Raw genomic sequence first — 24,073 nt, 5'->3', positions numbered from 1 at the left:
GCAAATATCAAAATTTGGATGAAGATATTGGATTTCCTCACAGTATTGGGATATGTCTGGAATGGTTGTGCTGGGCAGGACAAACATTCATAATTGTTTCAAAGTAAAAATCTTTTGGGGTACTTTCCGTTGCTCAGTGCACTATATCCTCAAAATATCTTCCAATCTGCCAAATCCACCTTAAAGACCATTATCCTCTAGCTGAGTGCACTCTAGCACAATGCACTTAGCACACAAGGCTAAATTAAAGGTGTTACAATCAAACACTATGGCCATTGCCTGTACAAACCTCAGCTTTGTCAGGAATTAGAATTCCACATAATGAGGAGTTTATCGCACCCAATAATTAACAGGTGCAACTAACTGTACAACCCCACAATTTTTTCCCAGGGTGAACCTGCCAAACATTTACCACGGGTAAAATGGCTGGCTATTAACAAGACATGAGCTTTTGGTGTGGTAGACACACAATTCTGCAGGCTATGCCACATTTTCAAGTTTCAACTCTAAATAGGACGTGGTAAATACCTCATCCGATGGCTGCACTTAACAGGTTTGGTAAATACCTGAGGGCTTGTATGTAATTATGGCAGGCAGGAAAGAAACCGTTTTAAAAATAAAAGAATGCAAATCTTAGATTGGGGACAGTCAAGGCAAAACAAAAGGGTCAATAGTGGCTACAACAGATGCAGAAATATGGAGACTAGATAAGCGTGTTGGTGTGTTAGGACAGCTACTGAACCGCTTTCAAAATATGTGGACGCTTTTCTAAGGCCTTTAGTTACCACCTAGAGTTCATAAGTGAAGGACATGAGACACATGATTTCTAAGGTGGATGGAACTAAATTCAACGAGAAATATGAATTGCTGATCATGAGGAGTATGGAGGCCCTATATACTAACATACCGCAGAAGAAAGCAGTTAAGAACGTATTGACAAGTCAAGGCAATTCATAGACCCAATGAATTCGTCATCCAATGTTTAGAGATTACACTTGGGGAACATTACTTAAATTTGATGGTAAACTTGACGTAAAGCCCCTAAAGGCCCGATTTACCTGGCTCTATTTTAAGTAGGCCCAGTCGCCATTTTAGATAATGGACGTCGCCATGTTAGATAATGGAGGTCGCCATCTTTTCTATTTATACAGATCCATTTTCGTTCCTGCCATTTGACGCAGATGTATTTTTCTAAGAACTGTGAAAGCATCAGGGCGTTCAACTGTAACACCAGTCTGGGTCAAGTGTCTACTTATCACCATGTCAAGATCAAATAACAAGTACAGACATTCAGTTAAAACAGTGTAGTCTGAATTTACATCCTCATATGTCAGAAATTCCAATCTCTGATAAGATTCAGTATATAAAGACTGCCATTTGACCACTTAGGAAGAGAGGTACTTCACCCAGAATATCGCATGAGATTCTGCCAGAAGACGGTCTCGCCTACTGCAGACACACTTTGAGGATGCTACATCTCACTCAGTGCCAATAAAGCAGAGTCCCAGACGAAGGCTGCTACCACAGCGGGTATCTGCCCTTCGAAGGGAATCTTGATAACCACGGCCCTTGCTGCCAACAAGATATGCAGTGTCTCTCTTCTCTGTAAGAAACTCTAGACTACAAGTTGCTCTACTTTCCATGCTCTCTCTAAGTATAGTGCATAGAAGTAGGTTTTTGGGTGTTCAGTTTTAGATGACATTCTAAACATGTTAGAAATTTTTATTTTATTCTCATTGCTTACAACGTATCTTCTTGTTGTTTTATTGCTATCCTGTGTAGTTGTTCTAGACATTCTGAAAAGCAGGCTATCCCTTTTGTAACAAATGTTTATATTTAAAAGGGTCTATTCTCCTTAGTGCAGTGTGTGATACTGTAAACAACAGAATAGGTTTGTTTCTGCTAACACAGTGTCCCTGATCCCCTCATAGCGATTGTTAGTACCCCAAAAGCAATAACTCAATTTCACCAATATATTGGATAGGGTTCTGCAGGGCTACAATAATCTGCCTTTCACATTCTACGCTGGTGAATTGAACTAAGTTCTTTTGCGTCACCCATGGCTGGGAAAGCAAACCTTGTAGAATTACATCAAAGTCAAAGATTACGCAACAAACTATCCCACTAGTGAAGGAGACCAGCATGGAAGCATCTTGCGTTTCCAGTGTAGTGAATATTTTCATTGGTCCTTTTGAAGAGAAGTTCACATATAACAAAATAGGCCTACTTTTTGAAAATATTACACACTTGCTGCAATATATGTATTGACACCATTTCTTTCAATTGGCACCAAGAAAAATCACAGATGAACTAATTCACTCAGTGGTTTAATTTATGTGACCATAATTTGATACTCACTCCCAACATATGTAGGTCTAGAGTGGAGTTTTTGGACATCTTGGTCCGACACAGAAAAAAACCATTGGAATCTAATCTTTTCACTAAGCCGACTGCAAGAAATACATTAGTACATTTTCAGAGTTTGCATCCTTGCGGTCAAAAGTAGGGAATACCTTTTTGACAGTTCCTCTGTTTACAACAGAACTGCACTAGCTTATAAGCTTTCATCAGAAATGCTGAAATCTTAAAAGCAAAAACTACTGAGGAAATGCATCCTAAACATCTGGTCGGAGAGGCCTTTAAAAGAGTGAAGTAATATAACAGAGAAGTCCTGTTTCTCAAGAGAGCGGATTGAGAGTATTCGAATAGTCTGTGTTACTCACTACTCTGACTTGAGTAACTAGATAAGGCATATTATTAACTTACAGTGGCACATTCTTAACAAAAAAAAGGATAAACCTGCGCTAGTCAGACCGCTGTTCGCCTTCCGTAGGAATTGCAATTTTAGGGACAAACTAGTTTGGTATAGATTTCCAGAACAAGAGAAATAAATTCTGAAATCTATATGCGGTGGGTTTCCTGTGACAGGAAACCATAGATGTTGTCAATGCTAAATATGTGATGGAGCTGTCACACTGCATTCTTTTGAACAGACACCTAAAGATTCTGAGTTGTTTTATTGAGAGTGTGGTGTGCTTGTGGGTAAAAGTGGATGAATGGTTGAATTTTAATGTTTTATATTTCATTTTGTGGAGTTGGGTGGATTTAATCATTTTTGTATGTTTATATTGAATATAATATGAGTCTATTAAGTATTTTGTATATTGAATGTGGAACTTCAGTATAAATCTGCATAATGTTTTGATTTAATTCTTGAAGCAATAAAACATATTAAAGAAAGTTTATATGAACTTTTTTGTTTTGGGTTCTGTGCTATCTTTTGGATTTTTGATCATTTGGAACTATGTGCCATTATAAAAGCAATTTAGGGTAGGAGGGTTGTTCTGTTTCTCAACAAGGTGATTTTCTTATCCTGCTGTCACTTCACAAATCTTCATCAGGGGGACTGCGCAGTACAAGTGTGTGATTTATGGATAATTATAGAACTTCCTTTTAAGACAAGTTTGGAGCATAGAACACTACTTAAACATAAGGGTTGTATATTGAAACAAGCTGGGGTTACGCTTGTTCATTTAATATTTTTAAGAAATCTGACACAAATATAGTCAATAGTGCATCTGTCCAGTGTGCTATGTGTCCGATTGGCACCTACTGTACAGAACCTACTATAGAAATTTGAGACAAATCTGAAGTTAGGGTAAATATCTTGGAGAGTTACATTTTACCAATAAATGAAATAGAAAAAACTAAAGTTAGCTTTAACAAGCAATTTAATTACCAGCATGCCGTACATGCATGCCCACAATTATATTAACAACATCTTGTTTTCAATGCAAGAGTAGACAACTGGAGGGTTTGCATAATCACATTTCAATCTAGGAAAAACAAGGTAAAGGAAGTCATTATCTTGATTAAAGATCACACATGGGAATGGTTTTGGACTGACAGCTTATGTTAAAGGCAAAAAGGAGGTGATTGATGGATTCAGCAAGCACATGGGACTGTGTCTGATGCATAATCTGGGAATATTTGTTTGCTAAATCAAGAACCAGGAGAAAAAGATTCACAAAGCACAACAAACATGAACACAGAACATGAAATCACTCTTTAGCAGAGGCATCTACAACAAGTGGAAACACTTGGGAACTGAGAGGCAAACAGTCCATTTAGAAAGATTGACACAACTGTAAAGAAAGGCACTACGGGCTATCGAATTGGGCTGTTTGTGACCACAAAAAATGTTTTGTGATGTACACAGCCCAAATTGCGATTCGGTAACTTGTAACAATTTTGGTTTTGCAATTCAGTATTTGGGAGGGGTGTGTTTAGGGCGCCCCTTCCTAATCTCAAATTGGAATGGCATGTACAAATGTTTTGCGCACAAAATGCAGTCGCAAACCATTCCCAAGGGACCTTTTCCCCTTTAAAAGAGGTTGTAAAAATATTTTTATAAGAGTGGGCAGTGTTAAATAATAACATCTTAAAAACCCATGAAAATCAATTTCAGAAAATTGTAGGGGAATTGCAATAGATCAGGGGCCTAAAGCTCACGGTAGTGAGACCTGTCCAGGTCCCAGACCTCCCGATGCAAGGTCATGCCATGGACTCTGAGCAAACGATCAACCCACAGGAGGTCTACATTTCTAGATGCCAGATGCTGGGAAAGGAGGTCATTGAGGGACCCTGAGAGTGCTTTAAGGGCGGGGGATGTGGTAATGGGGGAAAGAAAGGGCCAAGTAAAACCAGCGCCATCAAATAAGCAGGAAGCCAAATCAGCTAACCCGCATGAAATACCCCAGGGGCGAAGGAATAAGAACAGAATTTTAGTTGGGGGAAGGGATCATTAAAAATAGCCAGGGAAAGGAATTTGAAGGATGGGGAGCAGTTTGGGGCTGTACCTGCAAACTATACAAGTAATTTGTGGTTATATTTTGAACCAGTGGAAATAGAGAAGGGGAGGAAAAAAGGTAGGAAGGTCATTCCCCTAAATCGTTCCCAACTTGTATTCTCCTTCTGTAAATGCTCACGTCTGAGTGAATTTGGCACAAAGGATTTAAGACAAGTTGGATTTAGCCCTAATAATAAAGGGATAGATTTTACCTAGGTATTAGTATACTCGAATCTGGTAAAAACAGCCATTTTAAGTGCTGAAAAAGAGATAGCGAAAGAAGGGATAAGGTTAATACAGGTTAGGGAACTGGAGGGGAGGAACCAGCACGTCAGGGCCTTTTTGTCTTGTCATTCAGGCTTGGGGAGAAGGCAGATAAGACTGATTGTAGGTGATGGAGGGTAAGAGAAAGTATGAGAATTGCAGTCGAGAATCACAAGTTGAATAATCCTTGGGGTGATTGGACCCCTGCTGATAGTTGGTTGAGTTCTCCCCACTTGAATCATACTTTTGCCGACCACCTCAGCGATATTGATTAGGGAATAGGGGTGTTGCATAGCATGAATTTTTTATCCTGGAATGTAAGTGGGCTAGGAGGGGAGTCAAAAGTCGAAAGTATAAAACTACTAGCCCAAGGAGCAGAGATAATTGGTTTACAGGAAACTTGGCTATGAGACAATACCCCTGTTTTTGAAGGTTTCGCACAACTACACTAGCCCGCAAGTAGAAAAAGATTTGGGCGTCCAGCTCGGGGGATCATGACCCTCATCTCAACTAAGATTGTGAAAAATGTGCAGTCTGTAAAAGTGATATGTAAATGGTTGCTAGTCTGTAAGGTATGCCTACTGGTTTTAGAAAGGTTGTGTGAACACTTGGTAATCGCGAATGCTTATATACAATGTGGGACTAATAAGGAATATGAGGTGGAAATGAGACACTTCAAAGAAGATTTGGATACATTGTGTGAAAAATTTGAGAATGATAGGATCATCGTGATGGGTGATTTTAATCATAAACTGAACCCAATAAGACCAAGACCCTTGGTATAAAGAACTCTTGAGCTTAAATAACATAGCTCCAGCTGTCTTTCCAATTTGCACTATTTCCAGACAAGATGGGCAAATACCTGTTCTGCTTAAATGGTAGATGGGAAACAGACTGCCCGGCCAAACAGACCTTCAGGTTAGGTACCCAACTTTGCCCTATCGATTATGCATTTATTCATGCTTGGAATTTTGCCCTTATAAAAGGGTTTCAGGTAACTCAGTGCGAAGGCAGCGATCATAACATCTTGCGCTTCGAATTGGATAGAGGGCCGTTTAGCACTAGCGAACTAGTTCTCCACCAACAATTAGAGTATCCCAAATGTGTGACAACAAGATTAACAGAGGAATATACTGAAAAGTTTGCCAGCTTTCAATAGGAATTAAGACAGGGAGATACTAGGACTAAGAACTTGGCTTGGTTTGAGGAAACAATAGAAGAAATGGTACAATGCCTTAGAGTAGAATTAAAAAGTAAGAACTCTTGCCCAAAGGTTATGCAAACTACGCAAGGCAGACAATTAAGATGGTTTAATGAGGAGTGTATAATTAAGAAAAGATTAATAAGGTGAGAAGAAAGAAGTTCAAGAAAAAAAATACGATCAAGTAAGGCAGAAAAGTCTGGTAAAATGAGGAAGGAATATAAAATGCTAGTTAGGAACTTGAAGAGGGCTTTTAAAGAGAAATGTTGGGTAAATTTGCTGGAAATAATTGAAACACCCGTAAGTTTTGGAATCTGATAAAGGAAGAATCTGGACAGTCCACAGGGGCTATGCCCTGTGTATTGGAAGAATCAGCATGGGAAGAATATCTAGGAGAGCTATACGGGACAGAGGTCGAGGTTGTTGGTGGGAATACTCATTCCTGGAGAGAGGCTGTGGAAGATCTAAGTCCCTTTTTACAGTAGAAAAGGTGAAAGACATTATAAGAAACTTAAACTTTTTTTTTAAACCTTTAAAGATTTTCCTTCAAAGACAGTCAGTACATCATAGATCCACAGTTATACATGTCAATCATAATGTACAGATTCACATCATCTTGTTCCTTGAGTACATACAATATGGGACAAAATCAGTACAACAAATTACAATATTACAGCTTCGGGTCGGTTTGTGAGCTCACCGATGCTTGGGTCAACAGATAAGAATTAAAGGGCTGCCAGATATCAAGGGGGCGGGACATAGGAGGTTGCAGCTGGGCGTACAGTTCGAAGTTAGTATTGCAATAAGTCATACTGTACATCCAACCCTTCAGCGTAGGGGGGGGCGTTTTTTCCCCCAGTAGATAGCCACCTCCCATTTAGCCAAGAGCAGTGCAAGGGCGCAAAAACGCATAGATGATTTAGGGAGACCTTCGACATAACCTAGTAAGGCCATGAGGGTAGATGGAGGGAGGGGTTGATCCAGCATTAAAGATAGCGCCTCGAACACTTTTCCCCCCATAAAAGTGACTTTGGTGCAAGTCCATGCCATGTGTGTAAAATCAGCCATGGGAGTCCTGCATCGGGGGCAAGTGTGGGGTCTAGAGGAATCCATACGGTGGACCATGCTGAATGTAACATATGCCCGCCGTAGGTATTTGAAATGTAACAATTTTTGCCTGTAATTAAAGGAAATCTTGTGGGTTTGTTCACAACAAAAGCGCCATTGCTTGTCCGAGAGGGGCTGACCCAGGTCGCAATCCCACGCCTACCTTAGTTTCAAATCCCTAGGCGTGAGAAGAGTAATAGCAGCTTTGTACATTTTAGACATTAAATGGTCTCCACTAGCATCCTTGATTAGGAGTGTCAATTGGGGAAAGGCGGGTGATTCTATCGTGTAAGTTGGGACAGTGGATGTAGGAGAGTAGGATCTGCACTTATGTTGCCCCCACTTTTTTCTGATGTATACACTGGTTTCTGGCTATAGGTACCTAGGGCATTGGTACTTCACAGGCCTACCAGGGGCTGAAGCATGTATTATGCCACCCCTGGGAAGCAGACTCAATCTGACACCACAGGCCTGCTACTGCAGCCTGTGTGAGGTACTGTTAGCACTCCTCACATAGGTATAGGTTCCTATATCTCACCATACACACACATATAAACATATCAGCCACCCCTATGGCAGGCCCTATCAATCCTGAGGGCAGGGTGCTTGGTTTACTATGTGAGGGGGTGCCTCTGCATGAGCAGGACCCCTCTGCAGCTACTAGAGTCTATTCTCTATGGCTGTTTGTGGATGTGGTTAAACCATATACTCTTAAGTGCATTATAACCTTGCGGTAAATGCTAACTTTGGAATGACTGCATCAAAACATGTCGTGTTTGGTGTCAAACAACTTGGAATCATACCCCCACACCAGTAACTGGTGTGGGAGTATGATCCCACCCTTCTAGAGGGGATGACATGTACCCACTGTACTAAACGACAGAAATCTGAAAGAGCCCTGGCATCACAAAATGGATGCCACCAGCACAGACACTGGGCTGCCCTCCTGCTGCTGACTGAAACTCGCAGTGGAGGGAGCCCAACAAAAGGCATCCTGTCACAGGGAGGTGTTACCACCTTCCAGACAGGATTTAGTGTATTGGGGATGGGTGGGTGCACTCCTAGAGTGCTTTGAAGTCCAGCACTGGGGGAGCAGTAGGCTCCTTTGTGCATATGCCAGCTCAAACCAGTTCAGGGGCTACCTGCCCCTGCTCTGGCGCGAAACTGGACAAAAGGGAAGTGGGTGTAACCACCCCCTACCCTGACCCTCCTAGAGGAGTGTTCACAGAGCTAGTCCCTCCCCTATCTTCACTATAAGATAGCAAGCATTGCCATTGCAATTCAGATAACCCTGGACGACGCTCTACAAAGTAGAATCCTGACCCTTCGACGTTCCACTACCTTTGGAAGACAAAAGAATCTCCCTTGGAGTCAAGGAGTGACTCCCCTGCTTGGCAGGCACCAAAAACCTTAATCAACGGTTGCAAACTTTCCCGCTCCTGCCGGAGTTCGAAGTCCCTGCTGCCCCGGAAGTGAATGTCCTGACTTCTCGACGGCCATTGTGAGTCCCCAGCGAAGCTGTGGCGAGTGGACCCCACGAGTGACGAGGAACAGCGAAACCCGGGGACCGTGCACTATTGTCGAGTGCAAACCCTAAACAACGTTCTCCGAACTTGTGCATTGGACCATTTGTGGCCCAAGCCTCCAGCAGGTCTTGCACCAAAAATCAGCGGCCTACCCCGTCCTGAGTGACCGTGGGCTCCTGTGAAGCATTTCCTGAAGAGGCATCTTCGCGATCACTTGCACGTTGGCTAGTGGGTCCCCCGAAGACTTTTCTATCGACTCAAAGGGCTCCCCTGATTGCTCCAGGCCTGCCCTCACTTACCCTTGCTGGGTGAGTCCCTCAGACCTTGCTGGTCTGCACCATCGACTTTCTTCAGTCTACACAAGACTTGCAGTTGCCAAGGCCTGTTGGTTCCAATCCGGTTGCCGACACCGCCATCAGCTGCAGACGTCGTGGGACACTCCGAATCCAGCCGTTGGTCATTGTCGAACACTCCTGGACCTCGTGAGCGAAGAGTCAAAACACCATCGACGACCTGAATTCACCCGACATCCGTGGTCATCCATCTTCCTGGCCACCGGTCACTGGCAAGTGACTTTGAACACTTCAATTTTCAGGTCTTCTCCATCTTGAATACAGGCTTGGATTCCACCGGACACTTCTTCAGTCGACGCAAGCAGCAAGTCTTCTTTGGTCTCCATAGAAAACAGCGACGCGACCCGACACCAAAAGACACCTATGCACCTGGCTTCCCTGGGTGAGGTAACTCGTGCACTCCGGTGCCCTAGTGTGTGTTGGTCCTCGAAGTACTTACCTTGTAAGTGGCTTGCTTGTAGTCTTCCTCGAAGTATACTAGAACTTTAAAAATCAAACCGCGACTTACGCCATTGTAATCAATAGGGAACCCGCACACACTGCACGCGTCTCCTGTGGGCCTGTTACTTACCTGCTAACACTGCAGTAGTGAAGCCCCAGCAATTCCCCAGGCCCTAGGCCTTGTCATTTTGCAAGTCGACATCCTTATACCACTTTCTTAGTATATGGTCTGGTACGCCCCTAGGGCTCCAGCCATATTTGTGCTTAATTTATTGTGAAACGTTGACATTTGAATGTGTACCTGGTTTCTAATCTCATAAAGAGATTAGTAGAGTGTGTCTAGTAATAAATACATATATATTTGATATATATACCGGTATGGTGTCCTTTCATTTGGTAATTCAAGAGATTATAAGGTAAAACAAGCTGCTTTACATTCCTCTGAGACAGCCTGAAGGCTGCTCTCCACAGCTACCACTAGGATAGCTTTCTTTAAAAGGTTGTCTTAAACCTATCTACCATAAGAGTCGAATTGGACTGGTGCAAGGTGGCCACTATAACTAGTGACCAGCATATGCCAGGCCAACTTCTCACAGTGGACCTCAGTGCGCTCAGAAGTCAGCGCAGTATAAAGTGGTCTAGGAATGTGGCTTCAGTGAAACAGGTGTCCTCACAGCTGGAAAAGATGTGAATATTCGGGAAAGATCCCCGAATGTTCCATAGTTAAATTTAGAGAGGGTGCGCTGCACTACTGCTTCCTTGGTGATGGGGGTCCATAGGTTCCCCGCTAATGGAAGCAATGGGGAATAAAGCAGTGGCGCCCCCGTTGCCCAGGTCCGTTGTTTCCATGCCCAACTGGTTGTGGCGAGTGTTTGCAAATCTCGTGGATCTCGGTGTAACCACACCTGTAACAAGGCCGACAGAAGGGTGGGGAGGGCAAGGTCTGCTTCAGGCCTGATATATGAGATCCGAGCATCGGCATGAAACCAGTTACGTGAGAAGCTGCACTGTGTGATCAAATAGTAAATGCGAAAGTTAGGAACACCGAATCCCCCGTGCTCAAAGGGCAGAGTCAGGGCGTCCCAGCTAACCCTGGGTTGAGCACTCCCCCAAACCAACCGCAGTAGCTGTGAGCGAAGGGTCGCAAAAAAGCTCCCGTACAAGGGTATAGGGATATTCTGAAACAGGTACAGGAATTGCAGGAGAACCATTTTAAATAGAGGCATTCTGCCGGCCATTGACAAGGGGAGTTTTAACCAGCAGTCGATGTTGTCAGACAATTACACCATGGCCGGACCGGATTTGTGATTGGTCCCCATGTACGTAGATGCCCAGATACTTGACAAGTCGTCACACCACTTAAGTGGGAACTCCGAGGTGCGAGTGCATTGGGCCTCTGTCAGAGCAAAACCCTCAGATTTACCACAGTTGATTTGTATGCCCGACAGAGAGCCAAAGCGGGTAAATTCACAGACGAACGGCTCTAAGTTGTCATCTAAGAAACTTAAACGTAACCAGTGCAGCGGGACCAGATAATCTTCCGGCCATTGTAATAAAATCTCATCAAAATTGGTGGGCGGAATTTTTATCTCTTAAGTTTCTGGCCATATTGGACTCAGGCATATCCCTGAGAAGTGGAGGGGGGCAGTAAACAGACCTATCCACGAGAAGGGAGATGGGAAAGTCCCAAAGAATTATAGATTGATTAACTTACTGGATGTTGGGGAAAAAGATTTCGCCAAAATAATCCTGGCAGCCTGAAAAATTGGGTGGAACAGCGGTCGATCGTGCCAGTAGAACGAGGGGGCTTCAAGGAGGGGCACTCCACGGTTGACCACTGCTTTGCACTCTGGGCTGTGGCGCGGATGTCTATGGAACAGCAAGGGAAGTTGTGCTGCTGCTTCGTTGACTTCCGTGCGACATTTGACCTAGTGAACAGGAGGTGCCTTTGGGACACCTTAAGGAAATATGATATCCCAGGAGCTACATAGCTATAACTGGGCGCAAGTCATTAAGGATACAGCCGGTGCCTTGACACCGAAAATAACGATCAAGAATGGTCTAAGGAAGTGCTGTGTATTAGCCCCTGGACTCTTTGCTATATACCTGGCTGATCTGCCATCTATTTTGAAGGTGGATAGAAGTGCTAGACCAAACATTAATGGGAAACAACTTTCCTGCCTACTGTATGCTGATGATTTGGTAATCCTTGTCCAGACAGAGATGGGATTACAGAGGAAGTTAACTGCTTTTAATAAATATTGTGTGGCTAAGCGTCTGATTGTAAATATGGACAAAACTAAAATCTTATGCTTTGGGAAAGAAGTCCAGAGTTTTAACTGGTATCTGGGCCCAACTAAATTGGAAAAGGTGAACGAGTACAGATACCTCGATATCTGGTTTGAAAAGTCTCTAAACTGGAACACGCATTTGGCAGCACAGAATGCCAAAGCCCATACATCAGTGTAGGGGTTAAGAAAATGTAACCGCATCTATGGGGATATGTCCCACAGACCACTTTCGAAAGCATATAATGCAATGATACCCCACAATTGCAATACGGAGCTAAGGTCTTGTGCCTAAGTGGTAAGACTACTTGGGACATCGAGGAAGGGAAATGTCTAAAACCATTGATGTCATTACTGGGCTCCTCTATGATCCAGGCAATCAGATTGGAGCTGGGCCTGACATCATGGAACGTACAGGTGCGAGTGGCCCTTCTAAGATTCTGGAAATAATTGGGCTCTGAGGAAGTCATTAAAGTATCACAATGGTGCTAGGACAAAGCCTTGCATAGTGTCCTAAAATGGGTCAAAGACGTCAGATAGAAGCTCCTCGCCGTTTGTAAAAATCTAAAAGTGAAAATCGACCAGCAGTCCCTCCTAGTAGAAGCTACGAATGGTGAACTTAGAACATCAGGAAAGGAAGTATCCAGGATAGAAGATTTGGGGTACCTGAGAAAGAAAGAATCTGTTCATTTTATGATGAATAGGTGGGAGAATTAAATTTGGTACCCCTACCTGGATACACTACCCAACCTAGGCCTCAGAGTCGAATTGCTTAGATGGAGAATAGGCATCAATCATTGTGTATCACATGTGAGTTAAAAATCAGTAATAATACGATCTGATGGCAAATGTTTCTGTGAGTTGGGCACAAAATGTGATAATCTACATATTATAAAGGAATGTCAAAATATTTTTACATCAGCGGAAATTGTTTTTACAACCCATCTTTTTAAAGTATGGTGTGACCAAGCGCCTATTAGCAATTAAACTTCTGACAGACATGCCAAACCTTGATTTAGCAATTGCCATTGCAAAATATATGAAGGTGGTAAAAAGGTCCTTTCTGGAAATAGAAATGTTTGGATGAGAATTAGCCTAGAAGCGAGGATGCACACTGCTCTAAATAAATCCTTTAGGTTGTAGCATTAGTTTTAAGATATATTTTTAGTTAGAATATTATGGGTGTTTTTTATACATGACATACTGTGTAAGCTGTAGGATGGAGGCAAGAATTGCTCCCTCAAAGGTGTCGCTGAAATTTTGTATTGTATGTTTTAAAATATTTATTGTAACATGTTTTTATGTTGTTTGAAGACCTATGGTCTAAATAAACGTATTTCTAAACGAGTGGGCAGTGGTCCAAGGGACATTTGCCTACACTTAAAATATGAAACTTCCTTGTTAAATAACTTTTTTCGTTTTAAACCTCATCCCGTTTTACTTTAAGGAAAACAGTTTGCGAATATAAAAAACAGATTGCTTTATTTAAAAGCAATCACAGACATGGTGGTATGCTGATCCCAGCAGGCAACCATCCCTCTGATTTTTTTTTGTAAATATATTTATTCATTTTAAAACAAAACCATCTGACCGATACAGAATGTAAGCTTACTCAGACACCAAGTGGCATTTAAGCAAGTCCAAAGTCTCTAGTAAGTTACATAGTCGTGGGCTGCAGTTGTAGATATCAGTTCAATCAATCAGCACATGATGTCCCACACCCGCTCCGGTGTGATAAATGGTCAGGTATATCAGCCTAAATGCGATAAAGATTGCAATATTAACGATTGAGGTACATATTTGGAAAAACAACTACCCAACCCCCCCCCCCCCCCTCCCACCTGCAGAGTCCCCCCCTTCCCTCCCCCCCGGCGTGGCACATAGGGCAGGTAAATCTAAGAAGAACAGCAATTGGACATAGCGCACCATTCTACTGCATAATAGTCATACATTCCACTGGATGGCAGTAAAGGCCTATAGTAAAACAATGAGTGACTACGGGGGACATCCGTTCCCCCATGTGTGTGTTAACCAAGCAGTCATCAATTGAGGTCGTTCGGATCGCTAGTGGTGGTGTCCACATCTGAGTGAGTCTCTGACGTCTTCAACAATAGTGTTAGCACTTCCCAAGCCCTTGCAGCTTCTAAGGCTTTTTCGCTATGCGCGCGACTAGCCGCCTGTAGCCTAGCAGTACCTTCCCACTCCGCCCATCTGAGAAAGAAGTCCTCCATCTCCGGAGCAACCATGCCTCTGATGGCAATGAATTGCAGTGGGTCCCAAATTGCAACCTACCTCCTTAATATTAATGTGCTAGGTGTATTCACGACCCACTACGAAACTCTAATGAAACACAAAAGAGATTCAGACATTAGGAATAACTCTTTCCTGATTGCGATACAAAAAAAACCTAACAATTAGGTAATAACTATTGCTATTTTTGTACATCTATCCCTATGTTCTTTCTACTATATTTGTTCTTCTTCAAGAGAACAAAGAGCATGAGAAAGATCAATTTCACAGGCAAACGCAAAAAAATAGTCTTGGGTTATTTTCTGCAGGCAATGGGAAAGGTCAATCCTACAGTGATGTAGGTGGGCAGATGGAGGTGGTCAAACTGGAGACAGATATAGGGGACTAGACTAGTATTTATCTAAGGACTTTCCAGACTTAGGATGAGACACATTCTTTGAGCCCCCTTTCAATTTGTCTGCTGGATACTGGGGACACAGTGAAAAGACTTTGCATGCCATACAGTACATTTTCTTTTCTTTAATGGAATTTACAGATAGCTAATGTAGATATGTTTGGAGAACCAAACGTAAAAAAATATCAGTTTGAAAACGGACTGAAGGATGCTTTAAAAGGCATTCTTTAAAGTGATGGGATCGAGTCTAAATTATCATATTTCCAATGTCGGTGCCAGATGTACCTGCATCAATAATTTGAAAACTGCAGGTAGGATAATTTATCTCTACAAGAAAGTCCTGATGGTAATTCTAATGCGAAGGCTTAGAATTTTGCCCAAGAACTGATGGTAGTCGCTGAGCCAGGAAAACACTAGCAAAAAGGTATGTCTCAAACATTTCCAAAATATTTTTTTCTTTACTTACATTCTTTGTTTCGTTGACCTCATTCCTTCCTTGTCCCACGATTTCTTCTCTGTAGACCATAAGACACCCAACAGGTACCTCCCCCTGTTCCATTGCTTCTTTAGCCTGTTCAAGAAGCACAAATGGAAGGCCTTTTACCACTGGTTTAAAAACATGTTACACATCATAAAAATAATCCTACACCGGAATCCTCTAGGTAGGAAAATGAAAAAGAAATAGTAAAGGACACAACCTGAACGACTGTTACTTTTATCAAGACGTGCTTTACCGAGCAGGGACTGATTTCCCCAGCTATAAACACTGCTGCAAAATCCTTGCTGTTACCAGTTAAAGATTGCCGTTTGTGCGAGGGACTCAACAAATGTTCTTTTTTAGCCAGGTCATCCCTCCCCACACCCAAGGTAAGCTTCCAGATCACACAGTACACACTGTTTCTTAGCCATGGTACACATGTAATGACAGTGTACGACAAATATTCTCCGGCTTGAAAAAAATCATATAATGCTACCAGACCTCCAGGTCTAGTTACTTGAATAATCTACTCGACCTAACTTTAATGGTCTTGACCCAAAAACTGATCTAAAATGGTGTGATCCTGTGCAAATATTTTACTTCACGACCGATTTCTTCATTATCAAATATGTGAGTTCAGTATGTCTGTTGTACAAAAACTCTTTTGTTTGATTTAACAGACAAAACTTTTGTTCCATATATAATACGAATCTAGCCCACATACATGATTACCCATGACCCCTAACTTGCCTCTTTGATCACATGGTCATCAGGGCTGGGGCAGGAAGGAATGGTTTTCAGTTCATGTTTAAAAAATCTCATGTTAATAAATATATTACTAAAGCAAAATGTGCCGACTGTAAATGACAGTGAGATACCACATTTTTCATTTGAAACGGCCACAAAAATGTATTTGCCATGAGGTTTTACTAATAAAACTATATGGCGTACAAAAGATAATGTTTGGAAATCGGATTTCTGCAAATATTCATCTTTTGCATATCACCAAGACAAGTATTCCAAATTCTTTTGATCCTAATAAAATGCTTGTTTCCATCACACTTCTGAATGTCACAAAATGGGTTTTCGAAATTGCTGATATACTTTGAAATATTTGTACTGTTCATTTACAAACCATTTAAAAGCTATTGTGCTAGAAAAAATATTGACATCCTACAGCCTTTTCTTTCACAAGGATTGTCAGACATTTCACTTTACAAAATCCCTAACTTTACGGACAGAAAAGAAAAACAAGCATTTGCATTGCAATAGGTCTCGCATTTACACAAGTTTGAGCTATGTAAATAACAATGCCTTTTAATTATGTTTTTTTTTATTTCAATTTTTTTTTATTGGTGGTTTCCAAGTAAGACAATACATACAATATGAAAAAAGAGCAACATGCGAAATATACATACAAAAATAAACAATGAGGATAAAACAATAATTAAATGGTTTGCAAAGTCATTAATAGCCAAAATGACATGGCGTTACATCACAGATTAAGCATATGTAGTATCAGTGTAATGCCTCACAGGCGGTGAAATCCGCTATCGAGTAAATGAGAGGTATCCAAATGATCAGTATGGAGACTTCTAGCAAAAAGTGCAGACCTTAGGGATATGGTATACAAGGGGCAGTAGGACACTGTCATAGTCTAATCGAGCCTTAGTGTAAATAGAGCGTGGGGCGGGAATGTGAGCATAAGCAATGAGGTTCATGGCGGTTTGTGTGAACTAAAGTAGTGGTCGAGAGTGTCCCAAATGTGTCTGGTAGGAGATCGCCATGGTGAGTTCTGGAGTGTTACATTATCAGCCCCTCTTAGGTTGGAGACCCAGTTTAGCCAGCAAGTAAAGGAAGCTTTGCGAGTGTCCTTCAAATTGCTGAGAATAATCTTGACCGCCGCAGTTAGGAGTAGATCTAGGAGCGCCCTATCATTTTCATTGAGAGACTCAGCTTTGAGGAAGCCGAATGCTAGGGTCGATAGTTCCCTACTAGGAGAGTATGAGAAAAGTTTAGATAGAAAGTCAAAGACCTTATCCCAAAAGGGCAACACGCATTCGCACTGGATCAATAGGTGTTCCAGATTGCCTACTTTATCGTTGCAATTCCAACAGACAGAATCCTCTCTGATTTTGTGTGAGTGAAGTCACGCTGGTGTCCAGAAGGCCCTATGTAGCAACCAGAACTTCGTCTGGGAGAGTGCCGGGCTAATCTTATATCTCATGGTTGATGTCCAGGTTTTGGTCCATTCTAACTCTGAAATCGGAAAAGAGGCGTGGGACTCCCAGAAATGAGTGAGCTGTTTATTGAGGGTAGAGTGGTGTGGGCGTATTAACTTATAGGACCAGGAAACCTGGTGGCCTAGCTTATTTAGTTTTGAAAGGTAGCTCGAGAGGGAGGGGGGCATGGGGGAGAGTTTTGCTTTAGTAACTGCGGACTTCATTTTTAAAAAGTTATAGAATTCTAGTGAATCGAGATTGTATCTGGATTGAACATCTTTGAAGGAGAGAGGGTAGGCGCCATTAAACAGCTATTGGGGGGAAATAGATATCCTTTTCAACCCATAAGTCGTTATGTAATGGTTTCCCTTTAAAGAGTATTTTATGATTGTGCCAGAGAGATTCCAGATTAGACTGCCTAATACTAATGTCTAAGAGTTTGTCAATCTTCAACAGAGCGGATTTTGTGTTCTTGAATAGGGCTTTTGAGCATGTGACCGTGTTGAGGCTTGCGGTCAGGACGGCCGGTGGGGTAAGGTTCATAAGAAGTGACTTCTCTAAGTTCAGCCAGACAGGGGTATAGTCGGCGGGAGGTACCAGCCAGTAGGAACTTGTTTTGCCAGAAATGCCGTCTGATATAGCTTGAAGGATGCCAGGTTATCTAGTCAGAGTTTTTTCATGCTAATTCTTGCTTTTTTCCCCTTCCATAAGAATATGGAGAATAAGACGCCCAGCTTATGGTGGAAGTCCTCAGACAGCATGAGGGGTAGCATAGTAATTAGATAGTTCACTAGTGGAGAGATCATCATCTTGATGGCCTCGACCCTACCCCACCATGTTATAAACCTTGGAGACCATCCGTCCAGGAGGGTTTTAATCTTCTCTAGGGTGATGGCTTCGGTGCACTGGAGCGTCTCTAAGAGGGTGCTGCCAAATTCAATCCCTAGATATTTAATGTATCCTGGTTGCCAGGATAGTCCAGAGTCACCCAGCATGTCCCTAGTGCTAAAAATATTCAGAGGTTTGACTTCAGACTTATCTCGGTTCAATTTATATCCGGAGTGGGTAGAGTATTTTTTTATGGTGGTCATGAGAGCCTTGATGGAGTCGCCCGGGTTCTCAGTAACCATGAGGATATCATCCGCGTATGTGGCAAGTTTCACACGCGTTCCTCCGAAGTCCACTCCCATAATTTCGTCGTTGCGCTTGATATCTGTAATTAAAGGTTCTACGGCCAAGAGAAATAGTGCAGGCGAGAGAGGGCAACCCTGCCTGGTGCCCTGCTCTAAACGGAATGAATCCGACAAGGTGCTATTTATGGCAATCCGTGCAGTTGGTTTGGAGTAAAGTGCCATTACCATGTTAATGTATGTCTCACCAAGATTAAAAGATAACATGCATTGTTTCAAGAAGGACCATGATACCCTGTTGAACACTTTTTCCGCGTCCAGGGTAATGGCAATAGAGGGGGTGGCCGTTATTTTAGCTTTCTCGAGAATATGACACAGTAATCTAGTGTTGTCGTTAGACATGTGATATTTGAGGAACCCCACCTGAGAATTACTGATCAGTTTTGGGAGGATTGCGTTGAGTCTGTTGGCAAGGATTTTTGCATAGATCTTGCAGTCCAAGTTGATAAGTGAGATCGGCCTGTAATTTTTTGTTAAGAGGGGGTATTTCCCTTCTTTCGGAATGACAATGATATTGGCTTCTCCCATCGATTTGGAGACACAGCCCTCCCTGGCAATAGAGTTGAATAATCTTAGTAGGGTTGGACTGAGAGACTTATCAAACTCTTTACAAAAGCCGGACGAGAAGCCGTCTGGGCCTGGGGCTTTATTGCTTTTGAGGGATTTAATAGCGATCGAGAGTTGTTTGTCAGTAATGGGGGCCCCTAGTGCAGATCTGTCATTTTCCGTTAGTTTAGGTAGATTTAGTGACTCTAGGTATTTAGAGCAATCCTCCGCGTCCAATGTCTGTTTGTTTTTATACAGGTCCTCATAGAAGGCATGAAAAGTGCTTAGTATCCTGTTTTGTTTTGTTCGGATATCATTTCTGGAATCTTTAATCGAGGATATAGTAAATTGTTTCTGCTTATGCTTGAGGTAGGACGCTAGTAGTTTCCCTGCCCTGTTTCCCTCACATAACTTGAGTGCCTTGAATTTATTTATCCATACTCCGGCGCGTTTGCTCACTATTTTATTGTATTCGTATTTCCTCTTAACTAGTTGGCCAAGGGTGCTTTTATTGTCTGTATTCGCGGAATAAGATATTTCAAGTAATTTGATTTCTTTCTCTAGTGCATCAAGCTCTAGGTTTAGTTTTTTGTTGCTCTGTGCTTTGATATTTATAATGACACCTCTAACAGTTGCTTTGAGTGCATCCCATAGAGTGGGGGTGCTTATATCAGGGAGGTTGTTTAGCATGATGTATTCCTTGATTGCGCATTCAATCTTCAGTTTGTTTGTTGGATCAGAGAGTATGTCGTTGTTAAAACGCCATCTTTTCGGGGGTAGGATGGTGTGGGTGCCCGCGAGTGTTGTACTGATGCAGGAATGGTCAGAAACTAGTTTGGGAACTATATCTGTTTCCTCTATGAGATGCGTTAACGAACTGGAAAGTAGGGTGTAGTCAATCCTAGAGTAGGAGTTATGTGGAGTAAAATTCGTTTGAGGGCCTCATGTGAACGAAAGAATTGGTATGTGCATTTAGACTGCCGGTCTATATGAGCGTCCATCGGAAGATTGAAGTCACCGCCAACTACAATGAGGTCTTCCTGGGGTAGACTCTCGAGAGAATTTGAGACTGTCTCCCAGAAATCGGGATCGTCGATGTTAGGCCCGTATATATGTTTACTACGTGTATGGGGTCGTCACCTCTCAGTAGATGAGTGACTAAAAGCCTTCCATCAGCATCGTGAGCATGTGAGGTAGTAGTAATGTTGGATTTTTTGGAGATAACGGTGATCACACCTTTTTTCTTGTGGTCGGCCGGGGAACATAGAACATGAGAGATCCATTTGTGTTTTATGAACCCTACATCTTCTTCCGAGAGTTTTGTTTCCTGGAAAATAATGATATCTCCTTTAGATTTTGCTAAATACTCAAAGACTTTCCTGCGTTTCACCGGGTGGTTAAGGCCTTTGACGTTCAGAGAAACAATAGTAAGGTTTTCTGCCAGGGTTTTAGTGTGAGCCATCTTGGTGTCTGTTATCGCTATAGGTGTGAATAGTTCTGCGGTGGGTGTAGGTGTGGAAGTGTTGTCTCTGAGTAAGTATGGTGGGATAATTGCGTGTAGCGGGTCATGGGTCTAAACATTAGTGGGATATTCCTCATGATGGAATACTCGTGAGGTTTGATTCCGAGCATACGTACATTATAGAGCATATGTGATACTACATTAGAACGCAAGTCAACATGAAGACATAAATGAAATAAAAACAGAAAGGAAACAGCCAAATTTACAATTACCCTGCGTCCCTGTATCTCCCCTCCTCCCCTAGCCCTCCCTCCACTAGCCCTCCCTTCCCTCCCCACCCCCCTGAAAAACTCGAACACATGAGCCGCGACGCAACACGGAGAGACACGGAGAGACTTAATTGAACATTGTCTCATCAGGAGAAACATTTGCAAGAGAACTATGACATAACTATAAGAGATGGTTTGAAAGAAGAGAGTTGCAAGTACCATAGTAGACTGGAAAGGTTAATTGTGGCACGTGGGCACCACGTGTTTGAGCTGAAGAGCAGGTAGATTCGCAGAGTCACTAGAGAGCATGAAGGCGTTTCAAGTAGAGTGACCAGCAAGGTTTTGGGGGTTGTCGGTCTATATCCTAAATTCTGACTAGCTCTCATACAGTGAGAACAATAACACTCTACAAGGGGAAGGGAGCAGTGCAGAACGTATGAGTATACACAATTGTGAAGCAACATCTATTGTGGAGCTTCTGTGGATACCGGTTAATACAGGAGCCAATGTGGTGATGCGAGAGTTAAATGGCTCCCAACAGAACTAAGCACAGCATACCAAAAAGGAAGGCAGATACATCAGTGGTCAAAATAGATCGAGGGATAGCAGTTCAAAGGATATCAGGTTTTCCGTTTGTTGGAGGATCCTCCAGATAGGTCCATCTCTTGGGAAGGAGACTCCTCCAGGTGTCGTGCGAGGTCTTGGGGATTTGTAAAGACGTGTGTTCTGCCATTCTCCACAATCTTAAACTTCGACGGACCTGCAAAAAGAGAATTGAACGTTCTTCACCCTCAGTTTGTCTCTCAGTTGTAGGAAGCCTTTTCTCGTGTCAACTGTCTCCTTAGAATGGTCCTGCGTGTAGATTATCCGTTGGCCTTCCCAGGGGACGTGATGATTCTTCCTGGCGAATTGTGAAATGGCTTCTGCGTGCTGATAACGGAGTGGTTTACATATCATGGGGCGAGATACCTTCCTACATGGAGCGTTGAACGTTGGTAGTCTGTGCGCTCTGTCTTATTCCAAGCCATGGTGGAATTTTATCCCAGTTATCATCGGTATCAAGGCCTCAAGGAAGGCCACGAATGAACCCGCATCTGTTTCTGATTCTTCCGGAATGCCAAAGATGCGTATGTTCCCTCTTCTGTTTCGGTCCTCCAATTCCGCGTTCTGTCTCTTGAGTTCACTTGTGACGACCTGGAGGTGCTTGATTTCTTTGGAGGCATGGGAAGTCATATCTTCAACATCGCTTAATCTTTGTTCTGCTTCACAGATGCTCTTGTTCATAGTGCTCATATCTGCGCGGATTGCTGTAAGTTGCAACTGCATAGAGTCTGTGTTATTTTTCGTCGATTTAGCCAGATCGTGGACCTCCGCTAGTTTTTTTAATATCATGTCCATTGTACTGTTCAGATCTGGTTTGGCTTTTAATTGGAGAGTCCGATGTTGCCGGCTCCGGTCGTACTTTCTTATAGCTGGTTCTGCTTTCCTTATCCGCATTCGTCGGGCAGGGTTGAAGTGGTAGAGGTGGTAAACAGGTAGGCTCAAACCCTTCCTTGGTGGGCCTTGATTGGCAGCCTCTCTCTTATCGGTGTCTAAAGCACAGACTATCAGTGCGGATAGTGCAGGGATGTCCCACACACCAATGCGCGTAGGCTACGTGGTTCAGGAGTACAATGCAGCACTTGGGCGGTGAGCGATGGCTGCGAATGGGTGCAGTGACCCGCCGCTGAGAGTTGTTGTGGTTCTGCGGTGGTCCCGGTTAGCACCAGTCAATCCCAGTGCATCCCCAGTATTGTCCACAGGGCTCCGTTGAGGCTCTGGTGTGGCACTGAATGTGGCTCCAATTTCCAACACTGACAGACTAGCTACTGGGGATCATATTCCCACGACTTACAGATGGTACACTGGCAGCAGACAATGCTGTGGGCGGATCAGGAGATTGGAGGCAGAACGGAGACGGAGGCCATGATAGTGGTTCGGTGGAGGCAAGAGTCACGGTCTCTGTGTGGCAAACCCAGCATTCAGTATACCGCCAGATACCATGTGTAGACGGAGGTGCAGAATCGGAAGGTAGGGCTGCCGCAGCACGAGTATGTTGTAGCAAGGTTCTAGGCACCCACCGCATTGTCGCTGGGTCGCTAGTAAGTGATGTGGCAGGGTGGAAAAGGATCCGCTTTGGCTCGGTTGCAGGCAGGGTCCGGCGCGCTCTCCTCCTCTTGAGCAGGGGAAGACCTGGATTTACTCCCTAGTGAGCAGATCGCCGGGCGCTGTAGATGTGCATAGAGTCTGGGCTCTGGGCTCCGGTCTGGAATGCTAATGCCGCCATTGCCGCCCTTACCGAGTCAGGCACCATGATGTGGAAAACTCGCCTTCTAGCTGCTGGAACGCTGGAGCGCTTGGTTGTTAGGAGTTGTTGGTAGGTATCCACGGAGTCTGATAGAGAAGTCAGCGCTCTCCCTGAGCTCTGGTCTGAACCGCGAATGCTGCCATTGCCGCCATTGCTGAGTCAGGCATCCCGGTGCGGGGGTCTCACATACTATCTGCCGGTGTCCTGGATACCGTTCCACACTTCTTCTTAGGGGTGTAGACTGCGCAGGGTGTCAAAAAGATGGTATGCGCTCACAAAACATGCCGAGGCAGCAACTTACTCGAGATTTAGAATCGCCTCGGGTGCCACCGTCATTTTGGCTCACCCAGCCAGTGACTACGCATCGGCCCACATGTTGTCGAATTCGGTGTGTTGGAGGCCGACAAACCAGAATATCTCGGTCCGGACGTGTTCTACAGGTACCGGTGGGGTGGAAAACTGGGCTGTGTGGTCACCATCTCGCAGTTTATCTCCCGATTGCAGCCTTGGGAGCTCTCCTGTGTGCCGAGTGACGGATTCAGGCAGCCATTACCACTGCCGTCCAAGCCAAGGATTGTCAGACAGTTCACTTTACAAAATCCATAACTTTACGGACAGAAAAAAAAACCACAAGCATTTGCAATGCAATAGGTCTCGCATTTACACAAGTTTGAGCTATTGGCATTGTAAATAACAATGCCTTTTATTTATGTTTTGGTTTTTGAAACATAAATAAAAGACATTGTCCTTTACAGTGCCTATAGCTTCATCTCACGTAAATGAGAGACCTATTGCATTGCAAATGCTTCTTTCATCCCAGCTACTTGGCGCTGCCCTGCATGGGAATTCCTATCTGGAGACTGACAATGCTGTCCAGAACTGCCCA

The 24,073-nt window shown here is 43.4% G+C and overlaps 1 protein-coding gene across 1 annotated transcript in view; it reads right to left on the bottom strand.

Annotated features, from left to right (window-relative positions):
* ADAT2 (adenosine deaminase tRNA specific 2) overlaps positions 1 to 24,073 on the bottom strand; it is an 89,448-nt gene that overhangs the window by 23,021 nt on the left and 42,354 nt on the right. Inside the window, exon 2 of the mRNA XM_085611668.1 lies at positions 15,140 to 15,244. Coding sequence (XP_085467794.1) covers positions 15,140 to 15,244 — 105 coding nt within the window. The remainder of the gene's footprint in view (positions 1 to 15,139; positions 15,245 to 24,073) is intronic.

Source organism: Triturus cristatus, chromosome 6 (genome assembly GCF_964204655.1).
Source record: "Triturus cristatus chromosome 6, aTriCri1.1, whole genome shotgun sequence".
Classification (NCBI taxonomy): domain Eukaryota; kingdom Metazoa; phylum Chordata; class Amphibia; order Caudata; family Salamandridae; genus Triturus; species Triturus cristatus.
Note: the sequence above shows the minus strand (reverse complement) of the source record. Positions and strands in the feature narration are given on the sequence as shown.